The sequence below is a fragment of the Neomonachus schauinslandi genome, chromosome 3 (assembly GCF_002201575.2).
Source record: "Neomonachus schauinslandi chromosome 3, ASM220157v2, whole genome shotgun sequence".
NCBI classification, from domain to species: domain Eukaryota; kingdom Metazoa; phylum Chordata; class Mammalia; order Carnivora; family Phocidae; genus Neomonachus; species Neomonachus schauinslandi.
This window is the reverse complement of record NC_058405.1, coordinates 122,392,578-122,420,307: the sequence shown is the minus strand read 5'-3', so window position 1 is coordinate 122,420,307 and position 27,730 is coordinate 122,392,578. Positions and strand designations below refer to the sequence as shown.

Sequence of the window (27,730 nt, the reverse complement as noted above, 5' to 3'; positions counted from 1 at the left end):
TAACTCTTACCTGATACTGCATTTAAACCATGTCCAGTATTTCTCCCGACTGAGGTAGATGTACAGTTTGTGCAGGAAAGTTTAGGTCTTTTTGAATCATGATCCCGTTGCTGGTTTTGTGATCTTGATCGTGCTCCCTGAGTTATCTCAGATTCACTATACCATGGAGACTGAAATGGTGATGCAGATGCTGATGCTGATGTAGACTGTAAGTTTAAAAAAAAAAAAAAAAGTGTCCTGATGGAACAACAGAACGCTGCTTGCTTCAGTCTATGAAATTTAATCCCCAATTTCATTCATTCCTCGTAAGCACAAATTGTTCTACCATGAAGGTTTTTCATAGTCTTTGTTCCTTTCTACCCACGTGTCTCTTTACTTTATACTGTAATTGTACTTTGCTGGGTAATCAATCAGATTTAGATTAAATCTTCCATGTAACTGTATATAATCACTTGGTTAGAAAAAAGTGAAGAACAAAAATCTTAAAATCATTTGTTTTCTTGGTTTAATATTTCAAACTCCTGAGGAACTGGTTTCCTATCCCTAAAGGACCAAGAAAAACACTAATATATAAACTTATTATGAAAACTACTATAAAAACAGGATTTTTTTTTTTTTAAGATTTTATTTATTTGTCAGAGAGGGAGAGAGAGAGAAAGAGACTGAGCAAACTGGGGGCGCGGCAAGCAGAGGGAGAAGCAGACTCCCCGCTGAGCAAGGAGCCCAATGTGGGACTCAATTCTAGGACCCTGGGATCACGACCTGAGCCTAAGGCAGATGCTTAACTGTCTGAGCCACCCAGGCTTCCCCCCAAAAAAGGTTTTTCAAATAATAAAAAATTCATCCTGCATCTAATGCCCATTCTCAGAAATACAGTCATATATCACTAATAAATGGTATTTTTTAAAATTCTGATTTGAAAGTTTTTCATCAGTGAAGCAAGAAACAGATAAATGAGTACATATTAAACACAGTACATATTAAAACTCTTAACTCAAGGTTTTCTCCTTTAACACGTTAAGTATACACAAACAATCCATAACACAAAAATCACTCAGAACGTACAAACTATTTTACTTCCCCCTAATTCTTTAATTGGTTAAGCAATTTAGTCAATATAAGGCATAAAAAGGATAAGGATTAGTTTGTTCCCTTAAAAATGTAGGTTTAAATAATAAGAACATAATATTTCAACCATAATTGTTCAAAGTATCTTTTTCTTTAATGCTTCAATTACAAGAAGCATACTGCAAGCTTTCAGGGAACTATATTAGTTCATGGTAACTCTACAGAATAAACCTTGCACACAAAGAAAAGCAGTGAAGATGCAAAGCTGAATAAGGAGGAGTGGGCCAGATCAGGATTTCATTCATCCCTTGAACAGAGAATATTTTGCCCAATGAATGTGGCTTCAGCTTAGTACAAACTTGGTCGCACAAGCCTTCCGCACCAAGTCCTCCACAGAGGCTCAATCAATCAACTGGAGTATCATTAGAGATAAAATTCATTAGATATTTCAAAACCAAACCATCTTATGTGCCATAATTAGGGTATTAGGGACCATGTGCTATAGGCCAGTGATTCTAAGACCTCTGAATTTCAGAGACTAAAATAAAAATGTTTCAATGTAAAATTTAGAAAGAATTGCCGCTTTTGACAAGTAAATGAAAATTAGCAAATACCATCTAATCCCACCCCCCGTTTTTAAAAGGGGCATTTTAGGGGCGCCTGGGTGGCTCAGTCCTTAAGCATCTGCCTTCAGCTCAGGTCACGATCCCAGGGTCCTGGGATCGAGCCCCACATCGGGCTCCCTGCTCAGCGGGAAGCCTGCTTCTCCCTCTCCCACTCCCCCTGCTTGTGTTCCCTCTCTCGCTGTGTCTCTGTCAAATAAATAAATAAAATCTTTAAAAAATAAAAATAAAGGACATTTTATATGCTCCCAAAACATGATGGATTTAACAGAATAAAACAAAGTGAATAAACTTCATTTGCACAAAATCTTTTCCTTATTTTTCTTGTTTTGCATGGACCAGACAAACTGTTACTGAATAGCACTTGTGTAAATATGACTTTGGGAATTACTGAATGAGGAAATACCATCAGATCAACTACTTCTTAGAAAGATCCTTAGAGCATTGCGGAAGATGAAAAAAATGGAATAGAAAGTGTAGGAAGCTCAACTATAAAGTCATTGAAATGGCAGGAAATAAGTCCTTGTGACAAAATGGGAACAGAGAGTAATTGTAAGACATAAAAACTAATCAAATTTAGAGACACAGTGAGAAATGAACAAAAAGTCTAAAATCAATCCAGTTTTCAGGCATTGGCTATTGATGGGAAAAGATGCACTCACTGTTCAGGAAACAATTTTCATGACTCAACTCTAAAATGCAGCCCATATGTCATCCCAGAAACAAAATGCTTGTTAATATAATATATGGAAAGGAAAAATAAAGGTTCTGACCAGTATTTCTGCTGGCTTAAGTTCAAAATCAAAATCTTTTTTAGCTCCTACCAATTTGGTTCACTGTTCAAGTATCTTTGGTCTCAATCATTTACTTTTTACCATTTCTAAATTATTTTAACAATTAAATAAACTAAGTCTTTGTTTTTTGTTTTTTTTTAGGGAAAGAAAGATTTCAGTCCTACCTCACTCCCCAACTTCCAGAGAAGAGAAAGGGAGGGGCTGAAGGTTTAAACAGCCAATGGCCAATGACTTAATCAATATGACTATATAATGAAGCCTCCATAAAAACCCAAAAGGACACCTGGGTGGCTCAGTCAGTTGAGCATCTGACTTTTGGTTTCAGCTCAGATCATGATCTCATGGGTCATACAGTAAAAAATTATTATCTACTATACTACCGCACAGTTAACAAATTGTCTTCCTTTGTGACTGAGAACTTTTAAGATTTTCTCTCTCACCAACTTTCAAATATACAGCATGGCATTATTAACTATAATCACCATACTGCCCATTAAATCCTCAGGACTATTTTATAACTGAAAGTTTATACCTTTTGACCACCTTCATCCATTTTGCCCAACCCTACCCCCTGTAATCTGGTAACCACCATTTTGTTCTATCTATAAATTCAGACATTTACTTGGGGGGGGGGGGGGAAGAAACTCTCAAACAAGTTCCACGCTCAGCACAGAGCTCGATCTCAGGACCCCGAGTCGTGACCTGAGCCAAAATCAAGAGTTGGACGCTTAACCAAAAGAGCCACTCAGGCATCCCCAGAGTTTTCTTCAGAGTCCACATATAAGTGAGATTAGGGATTTGTTTTTGCCTGATGTATTTCATCTGGCATAATGCTGTCACAAATGGTAGGATATCTGTCATTTTTATGCTGAACTGTATTCCATTGTATACATATATATACACACATTTTCTTTACCCATTTATCAATGGCCACTTAGGTTGTTTCCAAGTCTTGGCGCTTGTAAATAATGCTGCAATGAACATGCAATTGTAGATATCTTTCTGAATTAGTGTCTTTCCTTCCTTCAGAGAGATAATACAGAAGTGGAAATGCTCAATCATATGGTAGTTGTATTTTTAATCTTCTGAGGAACCTTCCTACTCTTTGTCATAGTGACTGACTGCACCAATTTATGTTTCCACGAACAGCGCAGGAGGGTTCTCTTTTCTCCATACCCTAGCCAACACTTGCTATTTCTTTTTGATAGCTATTCTAACAGGTGTGAGGTGATGCTATTGTCTTCCCTTAGTGATGCTGAACACCTGTTCATGTACCTACTGGCCATTAATGTCGTCTCTGGAAAGATGTCCATTCAGATTCTCTGCCCATTTTTAAAAATAATTATTTTTTAAAGATTTTATTTATTTTGGGGGGGGCGGAGGGGCAGAGATGTGAGATTCTCCAGCGGACTCCCTGCTGAGCGTGGAGCCCAACATGGGGCTCAATCTCACGACCCTGAGATCATGACAAGTCGAAATCAAGAGTCAGATGCTTAACCAACTGAACCACCCAAGTGCCAACCCCTGCCCATTTTTAATCAGATTTTTTTTTTTGCTACATAGCTGTATGACTGTCTCTTTGTTAGAGATTAACCCCTTACCAGTGAAAATATGATTTGCACATATTTTCTCCTGTTTGGTAGGTTGCCTTACCATTTTGTTTTGATGATTTCTTTGCTATGCAGAAGCTTTTTAGTTTGATGCTGTCCCATCGTTTTGGCTGCCTTTGCTTTTGGTGTGAAATCTGAAAAATTACCACCAAGACCCCTGTCAAGGATCTTACCACCTCAATCTTCTAGGAGTTTTATGGTTTCAGGTCTGAGGTTCAAATCTTTAATCCACTGAGTTGATTTTGTGTATTGTATAAGATAGTGGCCCAGTTTCATTCTTTTACATACGGCTTTCCAGTTTTCCCAACACCATTTACTGAAGAGACTCTCCATTCCACACTGCATTTTCTTGGCTCCACTGTGGTCAATTAATTGACCAAATATGTGTAGGTTTATTTCTGGGCTCTTTATTGCATTCCATTGATCTACTTATTTGCTTTTATGCCAATATCATACTGTTTTGATTACTATTAGTGTTATAATATAGTTTGAAATCAGGAAGCATGATGCTTCCAGCTTTGTTCTTTCTCAAGATTGCTTTAGCTATTAGGGCCTTTCAAGAGTCCCAATTTTAGGACTGTTATATTTCTGTGAAAAATGCCACTGGAATTTTGGTAGAAATTGCACCAAATCTGTAGATTGTTTTGGGTATTACGAACATTTTAACAACATTAATTCTTCCAATCCAAGGGCACGAAATAGCTTTCCATTTATCGGTGTCTTCTTCAACTTCTTTCATTATCAATGTCTCATAGTTTTAAGTATACCACATTCACTTCCTTGGTTAAATTAATTCCCCATAGGTATTTTACTTTTTGATGCAGTTGCAAATAGGATTGTTCTCTTAATTTCTAATAGTGTGTAATAGAAATGCAACTGATTTTTGTATACTGACTCTGTACACCATAACTCTACTGGATTTATTCAGTTCTAACAATTTTCTAGTGGAGTCTTTAGGGTTTCTATAAATATTATCATGTTATCTGGAGAGGAGAGGCAGTTTCACATCTTCTCTTCTCATTTGAAAGCCTTTTATTTCTTGCCTAAATACACTGGCTAGAGCTACCAATGCTATGTTGAACAAAAGTAGTTAAGAGTAGGCATCATTGTCTCTTTAGTTTGATCTTAGAAGAATAGCTTTCAGCTTTTCACCATCAAGTATGATGTTCACTGTGGAATTGTCATATATGGTCTTTACTATGTTGAGGTATGTTCCCTCTGTACCCATTTTGCTGAGTTTTCATCATAAACAGATGAATTTTGTCACTCTTCCTGCATCTACTGAGATGATATGATTTTTTTAAAAAAAGATTTCTCCTTCATTTTGTTAATGTGGTATATCACATTAACGAGATATGTGGATGTTGAACCATCGTTGTATCCTAGGGATAAACCCGACTTGATCATTGTGTATAATCCTCATATTATTGAATTTGGTTTGCTAATATTTTGTTGAGGATTTTTACACACATGTCCATCATGGATATTGTCCTATAAATTTCTTTTCTTATAATGTCCATGTCTGGTTTTGTTAACAGGGTAATGCTGGCTTCATAAAATGAACTGGGAGTGTTACATCCTCTTCTGTTTCTTGAAAGTTTGAGAAGTTGGTAGAATTTATATAAGTGACCTGATCCTGGACTTTTTGTTTGTTGGAAGGTTTTGATTACTGATTCAATCTCCTTACTCGTTAATGGTATGTTCAGATTTTCTACTTCTTAATTCAGGTTTAGTGGGTTGTGTGTTACCAGGAATTTATTTCTATAGGTTGTCCAGTTTTTGGAATAGTTCATAGTAGAACAATTTGGAAATTGTTCATAGTAGTCCCCTATGATCCTTTGTAGTTTTATGGTATCGTTTATTTCATTTCTGATTTTGAATCCTCCTCTCTTGGTGAACCCAGCTAAAGGTTAGTCTATTTTGTTTAGCCTTTAAAAAAAAAAAAAAAAACAGCTCTTAACTTCACTCATCTTTTCTATTACCTTTTTAGTCTCTATTTACCTTCTGATCTTTTTAATTTCCATTCTTCTACTAACTTTGGGCTTACTTGGTTCTTCTTTACACCACTCCTTTATAACACTGCACTGGAAGTTCTAAGTAATGCAATAAGGCAAGAAAAGGAAATAAAATGTACACAGATTGGGAAGAAGACATAAATATCTTTATTTGCAGATGATGCCCTCTACTATGTGGAAAATCTCACAGAATCAACAACAACAAAAAAATCCCTTGTAGAATAAAGGATTACAGTAAGGCTGCAGGACACAAGGTTAATATAAAAAAAAAGTCAATCGCTTTCCATATATCATTAATGAAAAAGTGGAATTTAAAATGAAAAACTTTTACAACTCAATGATAAAGCAACAAATAGCCCAATTTAAAGATAAGCAAAGGATCTGAAGATTCATTTCTTCAAAGACATAAAAGTAGCTAATTAGCACATGAAAAGATGCTCACAATCATGAGTCATCAAGGAAATCTAAATCAAAGCTGCAATGAGACATTTCACACCCATGATAGGATGGCTAGAATCAAAATGTAAGATAAGTGTAGGCAAGGATGTGGCAAGATCAGAACCCCCACACATAACTGCTGGGAGGAATATAAAATAAAAATGGTCCAGCTAGTTTGGAAAATAGTCTGACAGCTCCTCAAATAATGGAACATAGAGTTATACTATATGACTGAACAATTTTACTCTTAGGTATAAACCTAAGGCAACTGAAACATAAGTCTGCATAAAAACTGCACATGAGGGCGCCTGGGTGGCTCAATTGGTTAAGCGACTGCCTTCGGCTCAGGTCATGATCCTGGAGTTCCTGGATCGAGTCCCGCATCGGGCTCCCTGCTCAGCAGGGAGTCTGCTTCTCCCTCTGACCCTCCCCCCTCTCATGTGTTCTCTCTCATTCTCTCTCTCTCAAATAAATAAATAAAATCTTTAAAAAAAAAAAAAAAACTGCACATGAGTATTTACAGCACCATTACTCATAACAGCCAAAAGATGGAAACACAAATGTCTTATCAGTGGATGAATGGATAAACAAAATGTGATTTATCCAAAAAAATGGACTATTATTCATCCATAAAAAAGGTATACCCAATTCAATGGCATAGTGTTCATCCATAAAAAGGAATAAGGTACTGATATATGCTATAACACAGATGAACCTTGAAAGCATGCTAAGTGAAAAAAGCTAATACGAAAGACTACAGTGTATGTTTCTACTCATGTAAATTAAAGTCCAACATTGGGAAATCTAGAGAGACAGAAAGTAGACTACCGGTTGTTTAGTGCTGAGAGGGTGGGGCAGTGCGTGATAGCTAGATTCTGGGTTTTTTTCTTGAGGTGATAAAAAGATTGACTGTGGTAATGATTTGCACAACTCTGTGAATATACTGAAAACCACCAAACTATACACTTTAAATGGATGACTCATATGGTATGTGACCTATAACTCAATAAAGCTATTCTTTTTTGGTTTTTTTAAAGATTTTATTTATTTATTTGACAGAGAGAGACAGCGAGAGAGGGAACACAAGCAGGAGGAGTGGGAGAGGGAGAAGCAGGCTTCCCGCTGAGCAGGGAGCCTGATGCAGGGCTCTATCCCAGGACCCGGGGATCATGACCTGAGCCGAAGGTAGACGCTTAACCACTGAGCCACTCAGACGCCCCTCAATAAAGCTATTCTTAAAAAGAAAAAAAAAAAAAGAACCTTAACAATTACTACAAATAGAACCAATGCTATCCACTGAACAATGCTTAATCACTTGGAAATTATTTAATACACAGTAACAGAAGCAAATCCAGAATGAAATGCTCTTCTTTGGCTCCTCATTTCAATGAATCAATGCCGTGACTGTGATGACTGCTAATTCCTGCTTCGAAAATTTTCCAGACCAAAATTATCTTAGCCATATGCAACACCATGGAACTTTGACCTCTAAATATTCATGTGCTAGAGCATCCATTGCCACACTACGGTAAAGTCTTATTTCCTACTTTCTATTCAGAATGAGTAGTCTTTTCAATTCTCATTAAAAAAAAAAAAGACATTAGCTGATTTTAAGATTTATGAATTCGTTCATGCCCAAATCCAGGTAAGAAACCTTATACATACACCAGAGAGGAGGATCTGGAGTCCATTTATCACTCAAAACTCCCTAATACGTAGATGAAGACTACCAGAAAACTGGTATTCAGATCACTCTATTGTCCCTTTACAGAACTGTTTTTCACTAAGCTGTACACTTTGGCATCATGTCCTTTGCTTACACGGAGATTTACCAAGAAACAAGTTGAGTAAACTAGCAATATACTAATAATATTAATTTATTAATAATATTAAGCCTCTCATTATTTCATATTAAAAGTAATCAATCTCAAAGCAAAAAAGGAAAAGTGTAGCGGGATTAGCAGTTCTTAAATTGGGTTATAGAAATATATGTGGAACTTACATAAACAATTACATATTCACAGAATGCTCCCAAATTTTTACTTTTAACAATATGAATTAAAGGAATTAAATTTTCTTTAAAAAAAATATTTAAAATTCTACTTACTGTTAACAAAGAGGTAAGATGATCCTAGTTCTCAACCATTCAAATTGTAATAAAAACTTCAAGATGAAGCAACAGAAATATAAGCAAGATTAGTAACAGAGGCAGCCCAGCTTACAAATGGCTGAGAACCAAAAGCTCTTCAGAAAATCAATTGTTCGGAACTTAGAATCTATATTTTCCCAAAGAAACAATGCTATCTGTGAATCTTAGATTCTTAAATTCAGGTACACTAATATACTAGTCATGTGACTGAGGGAAACAACTTCTCTTTTCAGATTTCAGATCCTTACCTATAAAATGACATAAGTATTATCCTATTTAAAATTAAAAGCAGGGGCGCCTGGGTGGCTCAGTCGTTAAGCAACTGCCTTCGGCTCAGGTCATGATCCCAGGGTCCCAGGACCGAGCCCCGCATCAGGCTCCCCGCTCCGTGGGAAGCCTGCTTCTCCCTCTCCCATTCCCCCTGCTTGTGTTCCCTCTCTCGCTGTGTATCTCTGTCAAATAAGTAAATAAAAATCTTTAAAAAAAAAAGCTGTATTTAAAAAAATAAAATTAAAAAATTAAAAGCAAAAAATGTTCTACAAAATGTTAAGCAATATATAAATATAAGGTATTTCCCTATTATTTAATCCTTAACATAACAAATTGATCGATCATGCCTAGTCCTGACCTCCTTTCTGAAGCTTCAGCTTTACTAAGTGTCTGAGACAAGGGGAGTGTTATGTTGCAAGCAGTTCAGTGATTTTAAAATATTCCCTCTGACATTTAAAGGCCTCATTCATTTAATATACATTTTGTTAAGTAGTATTAAGAATATTATATAAAACTAAATACGTAATATGTAATATAAATATTCTGACAACATTATTACACTATACCTTAAATGTATCTATTTAAGCCAATATAAAGCCAGAAAATAATGATAACAGTAGCAATCACAATCATCATCATCATAAACAGAAACATCTGAACCCTTACTAAGTTCCAGACACAGTTGTTTTAAGTGCTTTAATGTATTCTTTCTTTCAATTAATCTTAATAACAACCACGTGAAAAGCTACTGTTACCACCATTTTACGTAAGAAACACAGATATAAAATAATTTTTGCAAGAACACAGAAGTCTCAGTTTCTAAATCAAAACTAAAGAGCAAAGCAGGCTAGGAGTAACTGATTTAAGATTGGAAATGTTCCTATAATCCATTAAAAAAAATTGGATGCCATTTAAAGCAATTGAAAAACATTAAGAAAAACTCCAACCCTGATTTATCTTATTAAGAATCAATAAAAGACATAAGTGGTTTTTTTATGCTTGCATATTTAACCTCCACAATGAAAACTAAAACTTTTAAAGTAATCTAGGACGTTAAGAAAAAGAATAGTCTTGAAGATACTTATCTTTTCAAGTGAATGTCAATAAATTTTCTAAATACAGCTAAGACTTAGCAGCTAATATAATTAACTATAACAATTATAATAAAAACAAATGCAGCAGCTAACATTTATATAGTGTTTATCATGTGGCAGGCACTATTCTCATTCAGTGTAATAAAATTCATCTAACACTAACAACCTGATTGACTGATACGGAAAATAAGAAAGAAAGATGTAATAAAGAAACTTGCCCACGTTCACACAGCTAGTAAGTAGTGGAACGGGACTCCAATCCAGGCAGTAGAGTCTGGTTTCAGAGTCTGTTCCTCACCAATAAGCTACATGAAAAATTAGAGAAAGATCTGTAGACAAATTTTTTATGAAGACAATATAGGGGAAAAAAATCAATCTGTGCTCTTATTAAGTCATAATCATTTAATCCAGAACTTTTCTATAGGATGCAGATATGTGATTCTGTACCTCTGGTAAGTGTTCTTTTGTCTAGCAACAGAATAAAAAAATACATTATCAATCAGCATTTAAAATGAGACTCAGTAAACAGTTCATAGAAAGTGAGGAAGTTGGGGCGCCTGGGTGGCTCAGTCGTTAAGCATCTGCCTTCGGCTCAGGTCATGATCCCAGGGTCCTGGGATCAGGCCCCACATTGGGCTCCCCTGCTCAGCGGGAAGCCTGCTTCTCCCTCTCCCACTCCCCCTGCTTGTGTTCCTGCTCTCGCCATCTCTTTCTCTGTCAAATAAATAAAATCTTAAAAAAAAAAAAGCGAGGAAGTATGTAATATATGTATTTTAGAGAATATTTTTACTTTATTCTTTCTCTGAATTTTTTATAAAATGCTTATTACTGTGTAGAAATATTTTAAAATGACACTTTTTCATGTAATATATCACATGATATATACATTTATAAATACTTAAATGGAAATTTTCACTAAAAGATTCTTAGATTCAAGTTACCTAACATCAGACTTGTGCACATGATTTAATTAGCTGTTCAGCCAATAATGCAATAACCTGAAATTTCAAAGATGAACAATATGAATTGCATTAAACCTAGAAATCATGCCTTCTGAGATTTATGCTGTTTTTTTTTACTAAAACTACTATGTTTATAACACTAATAAGCCATTTCAAAACCGTAAGTGCTATCAATCCAAAGGAAAATTAAGTACGTAAGAGTAGCTTATGTAGATCATGAATCTGCAAACTCATTATACTAAGCATGAAAATAAAGTCCCAAAATTTGTCTAAAAGATTGTTAGTAATACATCTTCACAAAAGACAGTCTGCCAATTTAATAATCACCCATCACTAAAAGCAAAATATTTAGAAGCCATATTAAAGAAAAACTTAACAATCATTACTCTACCACTGCTTTGTGTACATGCAGAGAAAAGTGAGATGAATCGGTATAATGTTAAGAAAGGATGCAGTTTTTGATCCTTTCACCAAGTCATCCGCAATGACTAATTTAGTCAAATTTATACTTAAGTTGATACTTGCGTTTTTTAAGTAAATAAATAAGTAAATAGGTTTCCAAGTCTTTGAAATACAGTATAATGATTTTACATAAGACCACAAAGCCTTCCTCATAATTTTGAAGTCCACAAAGATTGAAAACATTGAGTTTTTGCTACTTGGTGTGAATAATCATTCATTTTCCTGCAGATATTATTAGTGTGTTTTATTACAGGATGCCTCAGATCCATCTGAGCTTATTAACTACACTACTTTTCTAAAATCTAAAAACCATGTGGCCCCAAGGATTTTGAAAGAAACTGTGTACATACATTCCAAATTAGGATGTTACCTGATATTCAGAATCCAGTCTAAATGAAGACTCTCTTGAGTGATAGGTATCATTTAAACTATTTCCTCTGCTTCCAGACATCATCCTAGCACTTAAAGAGCTGGGGGGTTGAACAGAAATTCTTCTTGGAATCCTTGAAGGTTTAGACTCCATTCTTGAGGTTTCCTGTGAAATGCAAATGTTGATTAATTGCCTTTGGGAAAACATGCAAACCTTCGATTCTTAATCCTCCTTAATCATCAGCTCAAATCAAGAATTAACCATGCAAATTAACTATATCTGACATTGTGAATTATGAGACTATCAACACCCCTCTTCTCTAAGGCAGAAGTCTAAAGTCCATCAAAGGCTTCCTACTGCCGATAGAATGAAGCAAACTGATAAAAGAGGGATGAGGAACTGAGGTTGTTTCCAAAGCCTGGGCTTTTTCCCTTACTCAATTTTGTCTCTATGGAATCCAACACAAATTTGTTCTTGGCTGTCTTGCTATTCTTATCTATTAGTAGTGTTTAATACTCAAACCATGAGCATTAGCTATACTGTACTATTTGCACCCCCCTTATCACAATATTCCCTCACGGGACTTTGTACGTACCTGGAAACTCTATACATTCCCCATTCATTTCCTTGTCATGGTATGAAATCAACCATTTTCTTTGTGTGCTTCTACTCTGTATATACTTTTAAGACACACTACCTTATGCTATAATTTGTTTTCCTATCTCCCTTTCTCAAAAGTGAGAATAATTTCTAACTTTTCTTTACTAAACATTCCTCAACCTACACGAAGAGTCACAATAGCTATGTGTGATCTTTTAATTATACAGGTATCTCCCCACTTTTCAAAAGTCCACATTATGCCACATCACTTTTATGAAAGACCTATATATAGACCCTGCTTTCGCTAACCAAAAGAAATCCAAAGACAATTTTTTGGTCTTATAAAAAGGCAACGAAAAGTGAAAAAACAGCATTCAGCATTTGTTTTGCAGCATTATAGAGGCAGTGTGTACCCTGAGTAGCAAGTGACAACACCAACCTCCTTCCCCGGGAGCTACACTTGTCATCTCAGCATCAAGCTACCATAACTTTAAACTCTGTCTACAAGCTTCTGTGCTTTATCTCGATGTATACTGTGTATCCATTAGCAAGATGTGGTGTACGATAACAGAAAAGTCTGAGAGAGGTTATTTTTTGGGTCTGGGAACACTCAAAAGCTTTCCCATATAAACTAATGGTAATTGCTTCTTCGCTTTTCACCATTCCAACTTACAAAAGGATTCACAGAAATGCTCTACTTTTGGACAGAGGTGGACACCTGTGTGTATATGAATAGAATGATACAATATGTATTCTTTTATGTCTGGTTTTATTTGCTCAACACTGTATTTGTGAGATTCATTTATATTGTAGCATGCAGCTGTAGTTAGTTCACTCTAATTAGTTTATATAGTATTTCATTGTATCAATACACATAAATTTGTCCATTGTATTGCAGATGGACACTGAACTGTTTCCAATTTTAGGCTATTACAAATTGTGCTGCTATAAAGACATTACTTTTATAAATCAAAAAAACTTTAAATCACAATAATCTCTTCAACTTCTCCCTACCCACTTTCAAGGTGAAAACTTCCCTTCTTGTTCTGGTAGTGGATTGACATTAAACCAATTACAAACAGATGCACTTCACTTATCTGATATGCCACTTGGGTAAGGTATATTTGCTTTATTAGAACATTCAAATTTAGGGGCATCTGGGTGGCTCAGTCATTTAGGCATCTGACTTGATTTCAGCTCAGGTCATGATCTCAGGATTGTGAGATGGAGCCCTGCTTCAGGCCCTGCACTGGGCATGGAGCCTACTTGAGATTTTCTATCTCTCTCCCTCTCCCTCTGTCCCCTCCCACCCCACCCTCCACCCCTGCCCCCCCAAAAAGGAAAAGGAAAAGATAAAAAAAAAAAATTCAAATTTAAACATTTAAGGTGAAAATACCTAATCTATTTTTGGCACGTAACCTCATTAACTTGCCAACTTCGGATCAATCACCACTTTCTACCTTAAGTTACTACAAAAGAATTTCCTTTGCTGATAATATTTACTTTAAAAACATGGTATCAGGCAATAACAGGAAAGAGAATGAAGAGAGGAAAAAACACCAAAACATATGGTCTATATTGCAGCAGAGGATATACAACAAACATGAAAAAGATGTAACAAACTCCTTCTCAATTAAAATTATTCCACTAAAAATATCCAACTAATGACAAACCACAGTAAAAGTCACAGAGATATGATTAAATAAAAGAAAGCTTATCAAAAAAGGATGGTTTTGAACTTCCAGTTAAAACATGACGGATTATCCTTATGCATCTATTTTGCCCCTCTTTCCAAAACCCTGATAAGACGACAAATGAGGGGCGCCTGGGTGGCTCAGTCCTTAAGCGTCTGCCTTCGGCTCACCCTGCATCAGCTCCCTGCTACGTGGGAAGCCCGCTTCTCCCTCTCCCGCTCCCCCTGCTTGTGTTCCCTCTCTCGCTGAGTATCTCTGTCAAATAAATAAAATCTTAAAAAAAAAAAAAAAGACAACAGTAAATGAATCCAAAGGGGCCACAGAAGGCAAGAGATTTCAATGTGTATTTGGAAAATCCAAAGGAGGAGTAAAGGCACAATAATTAAGCAGAGAAGATAAAACTACACCCTAGGCCCTTAGAAAGAGGCAGAAACTAGAAGCTTTAGCACATGAAAAAGAACCATGACCTGAAGGTACAAGATACCATAAAAGAGAAGATGCGTGGCTTAAAATCAAATCTGTAGTTGAAGCAGTAAAACCCCAAATTCTTCCCCTAGCTTCATTCTTACAAAAGTATTTATTCTCTCAACAATAAGGATTTCAGAGGCAATCCATCCCACCCAAGTATACAATCAAATCTGCAGGGTTAAGTGTAAAAAATAAAACCTATATGCTCAATGCTGAGACCTGAGAACTTTTTCCCAGTCCTATTTCTACAATGTTGCCATAAAATTAAGGGATTTTACTCTTGGATCACCAAACAAAACACCAGAGATAAGATTTCTGATACTGACATTTGGACTGCTCCCAATTACCAAGCTAGTCTGCTGAACATCCTACCCCACAGCAAAGTCCACTAGTCATCAAGAGTTTTCTAATCAGTTTTTTTAGTGTTTCCTTCAAACAGATAAACATTAAGGATTACTAAGTATCCAATGAAACCCTCTGATATGAAAGACCAGGATAACCCCCCCCCCAAAAAAGGAACTTAAAAGAAAATTTGGGGAAAATAGCTAACTACTACTCTCAAAGAGATCAAAAGACATCCATTCATAAAATAACAGGGAAACTGGAGTATAATAAAGAATTTGTGGACATTCAAAATGGGACACACTTTTTAAAAACTGTGATACAATGAAATGAATAATTCAACATAATTATTGGGAATAAACTGAGGAAACCTCTCAGAAATAGAAACTACAACTTTAAAATAGAATTAACCAAGGGAATTATCATCTTACTTTAGCTATGATTAATAAAGAGAGAAGAAAGAAAATGGAAAGAAAACTACCAAAGAAATAAAAGAACCTTTCTAGAACTGAAGGATACAAATCTCCACATTGAAAGGGCTTTAGAGTACCCAGCAGGATCAAAGAAAAAAAGACCAACACTAAGCACAATTTATCATACTGAAATTTTAGAACACCAAAAATGAAGAGAAGATCCTGTACTGGCTTAATTACAACTTTAAAAAATCTTAAGACAATGAAGCAATGCCTGTAGTACTGAGAAAAATGCTTACCCTTGAATTCCAATCTAGCAATTAAATGTGAGGTGGAGAATAGGGACCCCGTTTTCAGACATGCAAGATCTTTTAAAAAGATCAAAAAACAAGACAAATATCAAAGGAAGATAAATGAAGAGTATGTCCAATGAAAATGAGAGTGTAAAGAATGAAAGAAACAGACATGGAACCCAGGAAACTGTTAAAAAAGGAAAGTTTAGACACAGAACCCAAGAAATAGTTCCAAAGGTATGTAGGAAGCATAGGATCCAGACCAGAGCAGGATTGCAGATAATGGAAGCAAAGTTCAGAGGGGAGGAGGTGGGGCATATGGAAACTATTTATTTTGGCATATATGGCACAGACCATGATACAACTGGGTAAGAAAAATTGCTAAGTACAAAGAACAAACGGCAATTAAATTTCCTCCATTATCAGTTATTGTTCAAGAAAGGGGGTGTTTTGGGGTGCCTGGGTGGCTCAGTCCTTAAGCCTCTGCTTTCAGCTCAGGTCATGATCCCAGGGTCCTGGGATCGAGCCCCGCATCGGGCTCCCTGCTCAGCGGGAGCCTGCTTTGCTTCTCCCTCTCCCACTCCCCCTACTTGTGTTCCCTCTCTCGCTGTGTATCTGTCAAATAAATAAATAAAATCTTAAAAAAAAAAAAAGGGGGAGGAGTGTTTGGGTGAAACTTGGGTGAATATTAATTATTTATAATAATGTAAACATAAGGTATTGAATCAACAATTTTGCTACAAACATGTATGGGATGGAGGTGACTGGGGAAGTGAAGACAAGGGTGAATAAGGAAAATACATAGGAAAAATCACTGAACAGTATAAGCATTCTTCAGGAATGTGAAGGTAGGGGCGCCTGGGTGGCTCAGTCGTTAAGCATATGCCTTCGGCTCAGGTCATGATCCCAGGGTCCTGGGATCGAGCCCCGTATCAGGCTCCCTGCTCAGCGGGAAGCCTGCTTCTCCCTCTCCCACTCCCACTCCCCCTGCTTGTGTTCCCTCTCTCGCTGTGTCTCTGTCAAAAAAATAAAATCTTAAAAAAAAAAAAAAAGTGAAGGTAAATCCCAGAACAGCTAAAAAGTTGAGGGTAACTGCCTTTGTAAAGGGACTGGAAATGAAGGGTGGGGCAAAGTACTCCTCTTTTCCTTTTTAAAATAGGATGACCATATTTCCTGGTTTGTCTAGAATCTCCAGAAAAGTCGTAATTCCTGCTCATTATCCCAGGACAATTATTAATAGTCCTTGGGTTGTCTCTTAAAAGTGGCCTGGTTTGGATGATAAAGCATACAGTTGCCTAACATAAATCTTTTCTACCTTCTAGCTTTTTTTTTTTTTTAAGATTTATTTATTTTAGAGAAAGAGAGCGAGCAAGCAGGGTCAGGGGCAGAGGGAGAGAATATCCCAAAGCAGACTCCCCACTGAGCAAAGCGAGATGCAGGGCTCTATACCAGGACCCTGAGATCATGACCTGAGACAAAATCAAGAGTCAGTCGCCTAAACTACAAGCCATCCAGGCGCCTATCTTCAGCTTTTATAAACCATTTACACTACATTCATATAAAATTTTATTAAAAATAATTATGGGGCGCCTGGGTGGCTCAGCTGCTAAGTGTCTGCCTTCGGCTCAGGTCATGATCCTAGGGTCCTGGGATCAAGCCCCGCATCGGGGCTCCCTGCTCGGCGGGAAGCCTGCTTCTCCCTCTCCCACTCCCCCTGCTTGTGTTCCCTCTCTGTCTCTCTCTCTGTCAAATAAATAAAATCTTTAAAAAAAAAAATAATAATAATTATGAATTGGACATTCAAAGAAGGTATACATTAGTAACAAGAATATCAATGGTTAAATACTGACATGCAAAAACCCATAAATGATTTAACAAGTAGTAGGTTCAACATTTTATTAAGATGGCTATAAAAATACTAAACAAAGGACTATAAAAAAAACTGTATTTGTGATGAGGATATTAACAGAAAAAAAAATGTTTTTTTAAGAGATATAGGCTTACACATGGTTCTATAACAACAATTATGCTTCTTAATCATACCTTATAGTTTACTTTGTATTTATACTCAATTCTTACTTGCAGACTTACTTGCAAAATGAAACTAACCTAGTAGGAAATCTGCTCAAAACAAATCTCTTGGGAGAAGGCAAAGAGGCAGAGTCCTCTGAGATATAGAATTTATACTCTATGAAACTATTTTTGGCAACTCCTCTACATAAATTGATTGAATTCTGACAATGTAGGTGTTAACCAGAAAACTTACATAATTTGGTTGCATAAGTTGTAGGTCAAAAGCACAGAAAAATGTAGAAAAAAAATAAAATGTGCAGTCCTTGAAAGACTGCTACCAGACCACTTACAGAGTACTACGGAGGCATCTTTTCAAGCCTAGATATTTAGTGTGTGCTAGGCACATTAATACTGAACAAGATGATGAGATGAGGATGTTGAATGTAAGCACTGAGACAGTGACTATGAACATGTAGTTAGGTAGAGAACAAAGCACACAAATAATCATGTAACTTGAATTGTTGTAAGTGCTGTAACAGAAAAGTATAAGCAAGAACAAACCATCAGAAAAAGGTATTTGAAGTTCAATACTTTTAACCAAGACTTAGAGTACAGCACAAAAAAGTTCCTAAGTACAATCTTTCCTCAATGGTCAGTATAATAGTCTCTCAGTTTTTCTAACACTGTACGTCTTTAAATCTAAAGTTCTTTAGATTTGATTCCTGTTAGACAGCTGTTTGGTAATCAGATGAACATTACCACCAAGGGCTGGCTTCACAGGTATATGACATATGCAGAAGTACAAGATGCTGCACTTAACTGAAAGCTCTGCTCCTGACATCTTGAAATTCTTGGTAATTTCATCCTTGAACTTGTGTTTTCTTTTGGGGGTGGTGGGGGAAAAGGGAGAGGGAGAGAGAGAATCTTAAGCAGCCTCCATGCTCAGTGCATGTGCCCAACTCATGAGCCGAAATCAAGAGTTGGATGCTTAACCAACTGAGCCACACAGGCACCCCTAAACCTGTGTTTTATAAGTCAGATAGGACAGTGGAGCATGAGCTTGAGCAGAAGGGATATGTGACTATTTGCCATGCCTTCCCACTCAAGTTGTACACAGCATTCATGATTGTTATGAAATTTCCACAGCACGCTTAATTTGTACTCTGTTTAAGCCTCATGCAAGTCCTAGGCATCACGGGTCCACGTGAATTATCTGTTCATGTTTCTTATCAACGTATCTGAATAAGGTGAGGCACTACCAGCTCCAAGGGGCTGATTTTCCATTCTCCAGACTTGGTTTGAATGCAGAAAAAAGAAAATGAGCGACAAAAATCTTTTGATCAGTATTTGAGACTTTTAGTGAACTTTTCAGTGTTGGAAATGAGGTCACTTGGGTGAAGATTCTCTGGAGCAGATATTTAACTGCTAGTTTACCTAACTGGTTGTGATTTCACCCTGTTCAGTATACCCTCCTCACTTTTGAGGCATTTTAATAATGACGGACATAAGCAAGAGGAATGGAAAATAGATACATTCATACCAACTCTACAATTTATGTAGTCTGTTCATCTCATAAACCTGTGACTTGTTAGCTACTAGGAAAATTGGCTTTTTTTCCCCCTCTAAAGGTAATTTCATTCTGCTGGGCTTCCTAAGAAACTCTGAAGAGCTCTTCAAACTAAGTTCATGTTTTCCAGTTACCTGCTGAACATTATAAAGGATCTTTAGACAAAAAAAAAAAAAAAGTGTAACAGCACAATTCAAATCTATTCTGTGGAAATAATCTTGCCTTAAACCTTCTCTCAGTTCAGATAAAAAGCCTAAAGAAATTCTGTATCACCTGACATGTAAAATTCTGTAATTCTGTGCCTGATATTATCTGAAAATTATCAAAAACTCATAATCACATGTTAAATGCAACTTAGAAACTATCTCACAACTCACACTGGAAAACAAACAAATTAAAATTGAATTTTACAATGTTTTCAGCAAGACTTTACTTGGATTACCAGGGCCACTCTGGGTAAACCAACAAAGTCAGTCTCTAATAATACCATGCTTGGCTCTATCTAAAGTGAACTCACATTTTCATCTTTTGTATTTCATTCTACTAGTAATGGTGACATTTCCGATCAAATTTTTTTTTTCTAGTACCTTACTAGAAAGGAGGTCTAAATTCTTTAGCCCAGCATCCAGAACTTTAACCTACTATTTCCACCTAATTTCCAACTGCCACCAAAAAAACCAAACCAAACCAAACAAACAAAAAACCCCCTAAAAGTTACTGAGTACTTTTGGGTGGCTCAGTTGTTAAGCATCTGCCTTCAGCTCAGGTCAAGATCCCACGGTCCTGGGATCAAGCCCCGCATCGGGCTTCCTGCTCGGCGAGAAGCCTGCTTCACCCTCTCCCACTCCCTCTCCCACTCCCCGTTTGTGTTCCTGCTGTCGCTTTCTCTGTCTCTGTCAAATAAATAAGTAAAATCTTAAAAAAAAAAAAAAAAAAAAAGTTACTGAGTACTTTCAATATACCAGGTAGGGTGCTAAATTCCAGAAATATAATAATAAAACCTATTTCCTGAAACTCATATTTCAGGGGCAGAGGGAGTGGAATAAAAATAAGTACAAAAATAACTGTGATACAAGTATAATAGCAGAGATATACAAAACGTATAGAAGAGAATCTGAAGTTCTTGATAGCAGATTACTCAAAGCAATCCTTCCTCAAAACAATGAAAAATGTTAGATTAAAATATAAAAAGCATCCCCTTAAAAGCAATGGAGGCTTGACAAGACAATAAGGATATGTAATGAAGTGAAAATGGGATTCCAAAGAGATAGGAAAACACAAAAGCCACTTCTGCCCTGGGAGCATTTGCAATTTCTAGAAAGTTTAAATTTTTATTTTACCAGTCCTGTGGAAGAAATCAAAGCCCAGGACATGCATAAAGCATGGTTATGTGGATACTGATTTTACTAGTCTCCCAACTTGTCTCTGCTTGAATATTTTCAAGCAAAATAAAACAAATAAAATTGTGCTTAAATATTCCCTCACTGCTTAATGCATAGAAAAATATGAGAGCATCACTCTAATTCCTAACATAACAAGAATGAGCCAGATAATCTATTAAATCACTTTTCTCAAGTGCACCAGAGCTAAGGCTACGAGTTGAACAACAAAGAATGGTAAGCCCCTCCAAAAGAAGAAATAAAACAAAGGTGGCCACAAAATGGCTGATAAGAAACAGCCGAAATTTATCAAATTCAAATTTATCAAATAAACATCTGCTAGTGTGAGACAGTTTAGAAACTCTGGGAGCCTCGACACAAGGTGAGTCTTTTCCAAAAGCCTCCATTGAGAGCTCATAAGAATGAGGACAAACAGGAGAGCTGAAAATCTCATTCTCTATAGTTATGACCACGCAGAGCCTGCCTATGCTTAAGAGAGAACCTGAAGAAGGTCATCCATGCTCCAGATCCTGCAGGAGTACAAGGTGGGATTGGTTGTGGCTAGGAAAGGGGGTATGAAAACCACTTCCAGCACAGATTCTACACCAATACAAGGCAAAGGTCTGTGGCCACTTGCAGGACTATGAAACCTGCTTGTCCAAGATCTCCCATCAATACAAGGCAGAGATCAGTTGCTTTCGGGGTGCAGGAGGGTTGGGGGGGCATGGCAGGGGTCTGCATGCACTCTGGCCTCTAGGAGGCAGAGAGAAGAACAGAAATTTTGAGACAGCCCACCTCTGAGGACCAGGCACAGAGAGCCTGCCTGACTAGAGAAAGATATACAGAACTAAGAACACCCCCTTTTACCATGAGCTTTGCTTCAAATAAGAAACAAAGGCAGCCTACTGCTGAGAGAGTTACAACAGCCTGAAAGAGAGAGAGAGAGACCTCTTTATGATACAGATGTGCAGGGCCTGCAGGGAGTTGAGGATAGTGAAAGAATACTAAAAGAAATCCTCCAGTATCCCAGGCCTCACACCAAGCACTATGTAATAGCAGTCTACTACTGAAAAACTCTGAAGGTAAATAAAGTGATGATAAAGTTCAAGCCTGGCTCAACTATAGACTAAACCAACTCAACCCATCACACTAACAGCCTGACAGAAGTAGAGTATGTCCATATCCAGGCTTAAATATTATTTATCTCAATTTCCACTTTTTTTTTTTAAACTTACATTGTTTGGCATTTAACCAAAAATTACAAGACACACAAAAATATAAGGAAAAAAAATTAACACACTGCCAAGAAGTGAGAGTCAGCAGAATCAGATGAATATGGCCCCAATGTTAGCAAAGTGGAAAATTGGTGCATTTAACAATAAAGTAAGCAAAACTAAAGAACTAGGGAAAAAGGCTAAAAGAAAATTATCCAGAATGAAGCATGGAAAAACAGATGATGATAAGTATAGAAGGGAGAGTTTAAGAGACACCGAAAGAGGAGTAAGGAAATCTACTGTACACTTAGTTGGATTTACACAAGGAAAGGACCAGGGCAGAGAAAAACATTGAAGAGATATTGGGTGAAATTTTTTCAAAACTGACAAAAGGATCAGAGTCAGGAAGCACAACAAGAATAATTACCAAAGAGAATTAGCAATTACACCAATTTCTAGATCAGACACTCACACCACACTGAAAACTGTATTTAAAAACAACAAAAACCTGAAAATGCCATGGGAGCACTGACTGGGAATAGCCAAAAGTTCCAGATGAGAAATACTTCAGAGGAGATTAACAACTGAGTTGACCTTTGGAGAATAAACAGAGAAAAAGAGAAATAAGGCATAAAAATGCTAAAACATGTTGAAGAACTGGAAAATAGAAAATAATTTGAGTGTCAGAGTGAAACTGAAGGTATGGAAAGGGAGAGAGGAACACAAGTCTCTGAAGGGAATGACTATGTAAAATCAGACCCATATTATAAAGGCAATCTTGTGTCCTTTGCTCAGGAGTTTGTACTTTAATAAGGCAATGGTTTTGAAGTTTTTTACCACCAGTAATTTGTATATTATTTTTCTCCCTAGTACCCCAGAAATTATATTCCTGACAGAGCTTTCAAAGATGAAACATTTATCTAGTTTTGCCTAACTTTATAATAGATTCGTATACATCTTCCTGCATTTCTTACAATACTGAAAGTTAGTAATTAATTTTACTACCTTTGTGGAATAATAGGGAACAATCAAATGCTACAGGCTATAGGCTCAGAAACTACTAAAGATTTTGAAATACCAACAGCTAAAAACAAACAAAAAAATCCCCTGAGTTTGTCTCCAACTAAGGACAAGTTATTAAGAAGAAACATACTGGCTCCAAGGCAAATTAATGAGGGTCCAAAAGTAAATAGATAGAAAGCAGATTTGGGATGCCTGGGTGGCTCAAGTGTCTGCCTTCGGCTCAGGTCATGATTCCAGGGTCCTGGAATCGAGTTCTGCATTGGGCTTAAGTGTCTGCCTTCGGCTCAGGTCATGACTCCAGGGTCCCAGAATCGAGTTCTGCATTGGGCTCCCTGCTCAGTGGCGAGCCTGCTTCTCCCTCTGCCTCTCCCTCCTGCTCCTGCTCTCTCTCTCTCTCTCAAATAAATAAATAAAAGCTTAAAAAAAAAAAAAGCAAGCAGATCCAATAGGTCGAAAAAGAATTCTTTGGGGGTGGGGGGGAATTATTCAGGATACTGATGAAAACCAAATCTTTTTTCTTTTTTGGCAGGGAGTTCGCAGAGTAGAAAACAAAAAAGCACTGGATGAGTTTTAAAGAAATGAATAGTGTGAAGTACACAGAGGAGGACTAGAAGCATGGTGGAAATAGTTTTGAAACACAAAGGATAGCAAGCTGAGGTGGTAACAGATTTTCAATCACTTACACTGATCCATTTACTTCTCCCCATACACATATGCTACCTCCATGCCTTCTGATTTCACTGTACTTTCTATATGGTCAGCCTAAGTGCTCCCTCTCCACTGGTTATGCCTAATGAGTAGAATTTGGGGCACAATGAAAAAGTGAACTGAAAAGCTTCTGGCAGTATCAGAAAACTCTCAAGACCAAAGAAGTTTTACCTATTTCCCTACTTAACAATAAAGCTTTCTTTGAGCACTACCACAAATTGTTTACCAAGTATGACTTGGATTTCTGATTACCAAATTTAGAAAGCTTATTAATTCCTAAGATCAGAAAAATGACAGCATAATGTTAAAAAGTTTTTTGTGGATTCTGCTTATAAAGGGATCTCTCAAATAACATGTATCCTTTCCCATCACTCTCTAGACCACTCTGTTCCATTACTTACAATAACAGTGTTATTCAGGATCTGTCAAGAATCACACAGTAGTCATAAACCAAATAACTAGACTAACAAAAAAGGCCTCAGGCCCATCTACACTAACAAACAGTATGGCCCACACCTAAGACTTTCCCTTTATTTAATTAATTTAATTAATAAAGATAGAAATAAATATGAAACTGAGGCCAGGCAAGGTAAATTAAGCATTGCCCAATTTTTGGCACAGCAGCCAATTTCTAACCATTTGCAGAAATGACAGTTAAGAACGCAAGCTATGAGATCGGTCCTTTACTTGGTGTGACCCTAGGCTTAATTTCTCCAATATTTATTTGCCTACAAAATGGGGATAATAGTACCAACTTCTAAGGTATATTTTGAACTTTGCTGGCACATACTACGTATTCAGCAAATACTCGCTACTATTAAGCAATGCTATCACTATTAAAAAGTTTCATACAGCTTAGTAGATATTCTCTTGGCTTTTTCATTACTTGAAATTTATCTTTTTGTGCCTGGGTGGCTCAGTCAGTTTAGCATTCGACTCTTGATTTCAGCTTGGGTCATGATCTCAGGGTCCTGGAACTGAACCCCACATTCGGCTCTGCACTAAGCACGAAGTCTGCTTGTCCCTCTCCCTCTGCCCCCCGCCCCGCCCCTGCTCTCTCTCCCTCCCTCTCTAAAATAAATAAAATCTTTTAAAAAAATTGTCTTTAGCACATAATAAAAAGACTTTTTAAAATCATTCGGATTTATTACAGGAGCATAATTACTATCTAAAAAAATACCTTGCCTATATAAGTATATGCATAAATACTGGGAAAAATAAGCATTATTAACATTTTATTGTTATCTCTGGTTGGGTTCTGTTTTCTGCTTTATATTCAGTTTTCCAAAATTTCTTTAATGTACTTGGTCTTCCTTTTATAATTAAGGGAAACAGTTATTTGCAAATGAAAAGACATGTTTAATAACTTCTAATAAAATCTATAAAGAACTTCTAAGAATAATTCCCTAAATTGAAGTACTACTGGTCTACCCTCTTTTAGTATCTACATACCACAAAAGAAATAAGTACTAAGCAAAAATGTACTATTCTAGTAAATATTAAGTAGAAGATAAGGTTAAAACTTCTCACAGAATGTTTCAAATACCTGAGTATGCCTTAAAAAATTTACTATAAAAAATTTCAAACATACGCTAGAGACAGTAGTAAACCTCCATGTACCAATCTAGTCTCCAACAATTATCAACACCTGACTTACCTTATAGTCTGTTTTACCATCCTCTATTTTAAAGAAAATTCCAATCATGACATCTTTAAAAGTGCCTGTACTTAAACTATTCTAAGCAACTTGTGGTAAATTATAGAACATGGCTCCAAATCCCTCCCATCCAAGTACACATACCTCTTTATATTGTGATGTTGCTGGAGGTAAAATCTGATTTTCCCCACCCCTTGAATATGGGTTAGTCTTGTGACATTTACTTTGACTAAGAGAATGCAGTGTTAAGTGACATTATATGATCTGCAAAGCTGTAAAAGTCTTACAACTTCCACTTTCACTCTCTTGGAATGCTGTCTTGGGACCCCCATGTCATTAGGCCACATGAAGCAAGGCCTAAATATCAACCAATACCAACTATCAGACATGTGAGTAATGCCATCTTGGACCTTCCAGTCTGAGAAATCCCACAGCTGAATGCTGGTCCATGAGTGAACCCTGGCAAAACCAATAGAACTGCTCAACAGGTACACAGAACTGTAATAGTAAACAGCAGTTTTAATCCACTAGGTTCTGAGGTGGTCTCCTATGCAGCAATAAAGTTTCATAACTCATCCTAATTTTAATTTTGCTACAATTATTATTATGTACCCAGTTTCTATGAAAAATATGATTCTATTTCAGGGTCTAATTTAGAATTTGTCTTAAACATCTAGTGGAGTTGCAGTTAGTGAATTATCAAGAGCACAATATTACTATACAATAAATTCACGGCATGAAGGCCAGAGTTATCACACAAAATACCTATGTACTTTAATAGCCACTAGTCTTCCGGAAGTGCAAACATAATTCCATTATTTACCTCTATTTCTTTTCTTTAAAAAACCTGCTTCTGAGAGAAAAAAATAGATATATATTTTAAATGGGAAATGCTAGTGTTTTATTGATCCCAGTGAACCTGGAGATATGCAAGCTGTGCATGGTCACAACAGAAAGTCTTCTAAATAACTGCCTCTGGGTTTTTAGATGACAGCTATTTAAGATACAAAGATATACCCATGCCTTAAAAAATAATTAGAAAAATGTCTAACATCTTCAAGAGAAAATATGACTATTAAGTCTACACTACTTTAAAAGACAATATGTTCTTCTCTGAAGTATATTTAATCTGTAAATGTCAAGTTTCAATCTTCATTCAGAGTGGACACCATTTTAGGATTTTTTTCCTGAAAGGTGAGAAACACATTACAATGGAGTGCAATGATCCTAGTAAAAGGTAAGAACCTAGCTTTAAGGTTCAAAATTTGCCCTCTTCTAAAGCTGTTGACAAAACTGGGTGTAGAGCAGTAGGTGATTTCAAAACCAGATGTTCAACTTATGTAGTTTAACTGGTAGAGCCACTGAGAAATATATCTGAGAGCAAGAAAAACCAGTTTTGACCACATGAGTTCAGACCAGGATAGAAAAGTTAAGATCACTGAAAATTAAACCCCAGCCAACTCTCAAATTAGAATTTTATACCCACCCTTGGGTTCATCTTACTATTAGCAACTGTATTAAAGACAGAGTCTCTATAAAATAATGATTTGTGAGAAGATAAATTATTTCATTACAACAGAATTTTGCTTTACTGATTTCAAAGAGCTCTTACAAGGAATTCAAAATCTTCCTCATTTTACATTGTAATCCTACTGTGATCAGTTGTTAATCCTGTTACATTTAAGAGTTAAAAGGGTCATTAGTTCAGTTTAATTTATTGGTTAAAAATAAGGTTTGATCCAAGCATTTCACTCTGCATTCCACTTATACATTTCCCACTGTTCTTTATTACTGGCACTTAATTATCTGCAGTAACAGAAGGATGCTGTCAGTAAAGGTAATCTAAAAATCATTTTTACTGGGCTTAGGGACACAATAGCTCTCCATTCCCAACAGCACAGAGCACTTTCTAAAACAGGTCTTTCATGTCACCTTCCACTCAATTTTTTGCAGCTATGGGAACAAATTGTCCATTCCTAAAACAAAATACGATACCATGACTCTGCAATTTCCTTATCAAACTGCTAGTCATATTCACATCTCAGTTCAAGCAATACTTCCTGTAAAAAATTTCCCCAAAGATTAAACACCCCTCCTTTGTGCTCCCACAGTACTACTATGTTCTTACACCAAGGTAACAGCAGTAGTTTATACATTAGTCTCATGACTAAACTGTGAGTTGTGGAAGGTGGATGCTGTGTAAAGTTCATTCTTGTAATGTGAAGCCCTGGTCTAGTAGCCAAAATACAACGAATAACAAATTATCAAAAATGTTATGCATAATTTGATAATTTTGCACTATTATTTTCCTAAAATAGTAAAACATGGGCAACTCTTGAACATATGCGAGATGAAGAGTTGTATGAAATGGATATGGAACTCATTAAAAATTGGCTGTATGAGTGCCATGGATGACGTCTCAGTTGATTATCTGACATCTTCATGTAGAACATATGTGCATGTCTATATAAGGGAATCTTTGTGCTTTATCTTGGAAAATAAGC

At 36.5% G+C, this 27,730-nt stretch overlaps 1 protein-coding gene across 7 annotated transcripts in view; it reads right to left on the bottom strand.

The window, feature by feature from the left end:
- Positions 1-27,730, bottom strand: part of MARCHF7 (membrane associated ring-CH-type finger 7) — a 52,141-nt gene that overhangs the window by 22,643 nt on the left and 1,768 nt on the right. For 5 of the 7 annotated variants that reach the window (XM_044913656.1, XM_044913657.1, XM_044913658.1 and 2 more), the window contains exons 1-2: positions 11,856-12,135; positions 11-206 (exon numbers count right to left, since the gene is read on the bottom strand). In XM_044913656.1, coding sequence (XP_044769591.1) covers positions 11-206; positions 11,856-12,062 — 403 coding nt within the window. In that variant the 5' untranslated portion in view covers positions 12,063-12,135. Of the gene's footprint in view, positions 1-10; positions 207-11,855; positions 12,136-12,450; positions 12,675-27,730 lie in introns of those variants that run through there. The other 2 variants (XM_021703029.2, XM_021703027.2) reach the window with 2 other exon arrangements.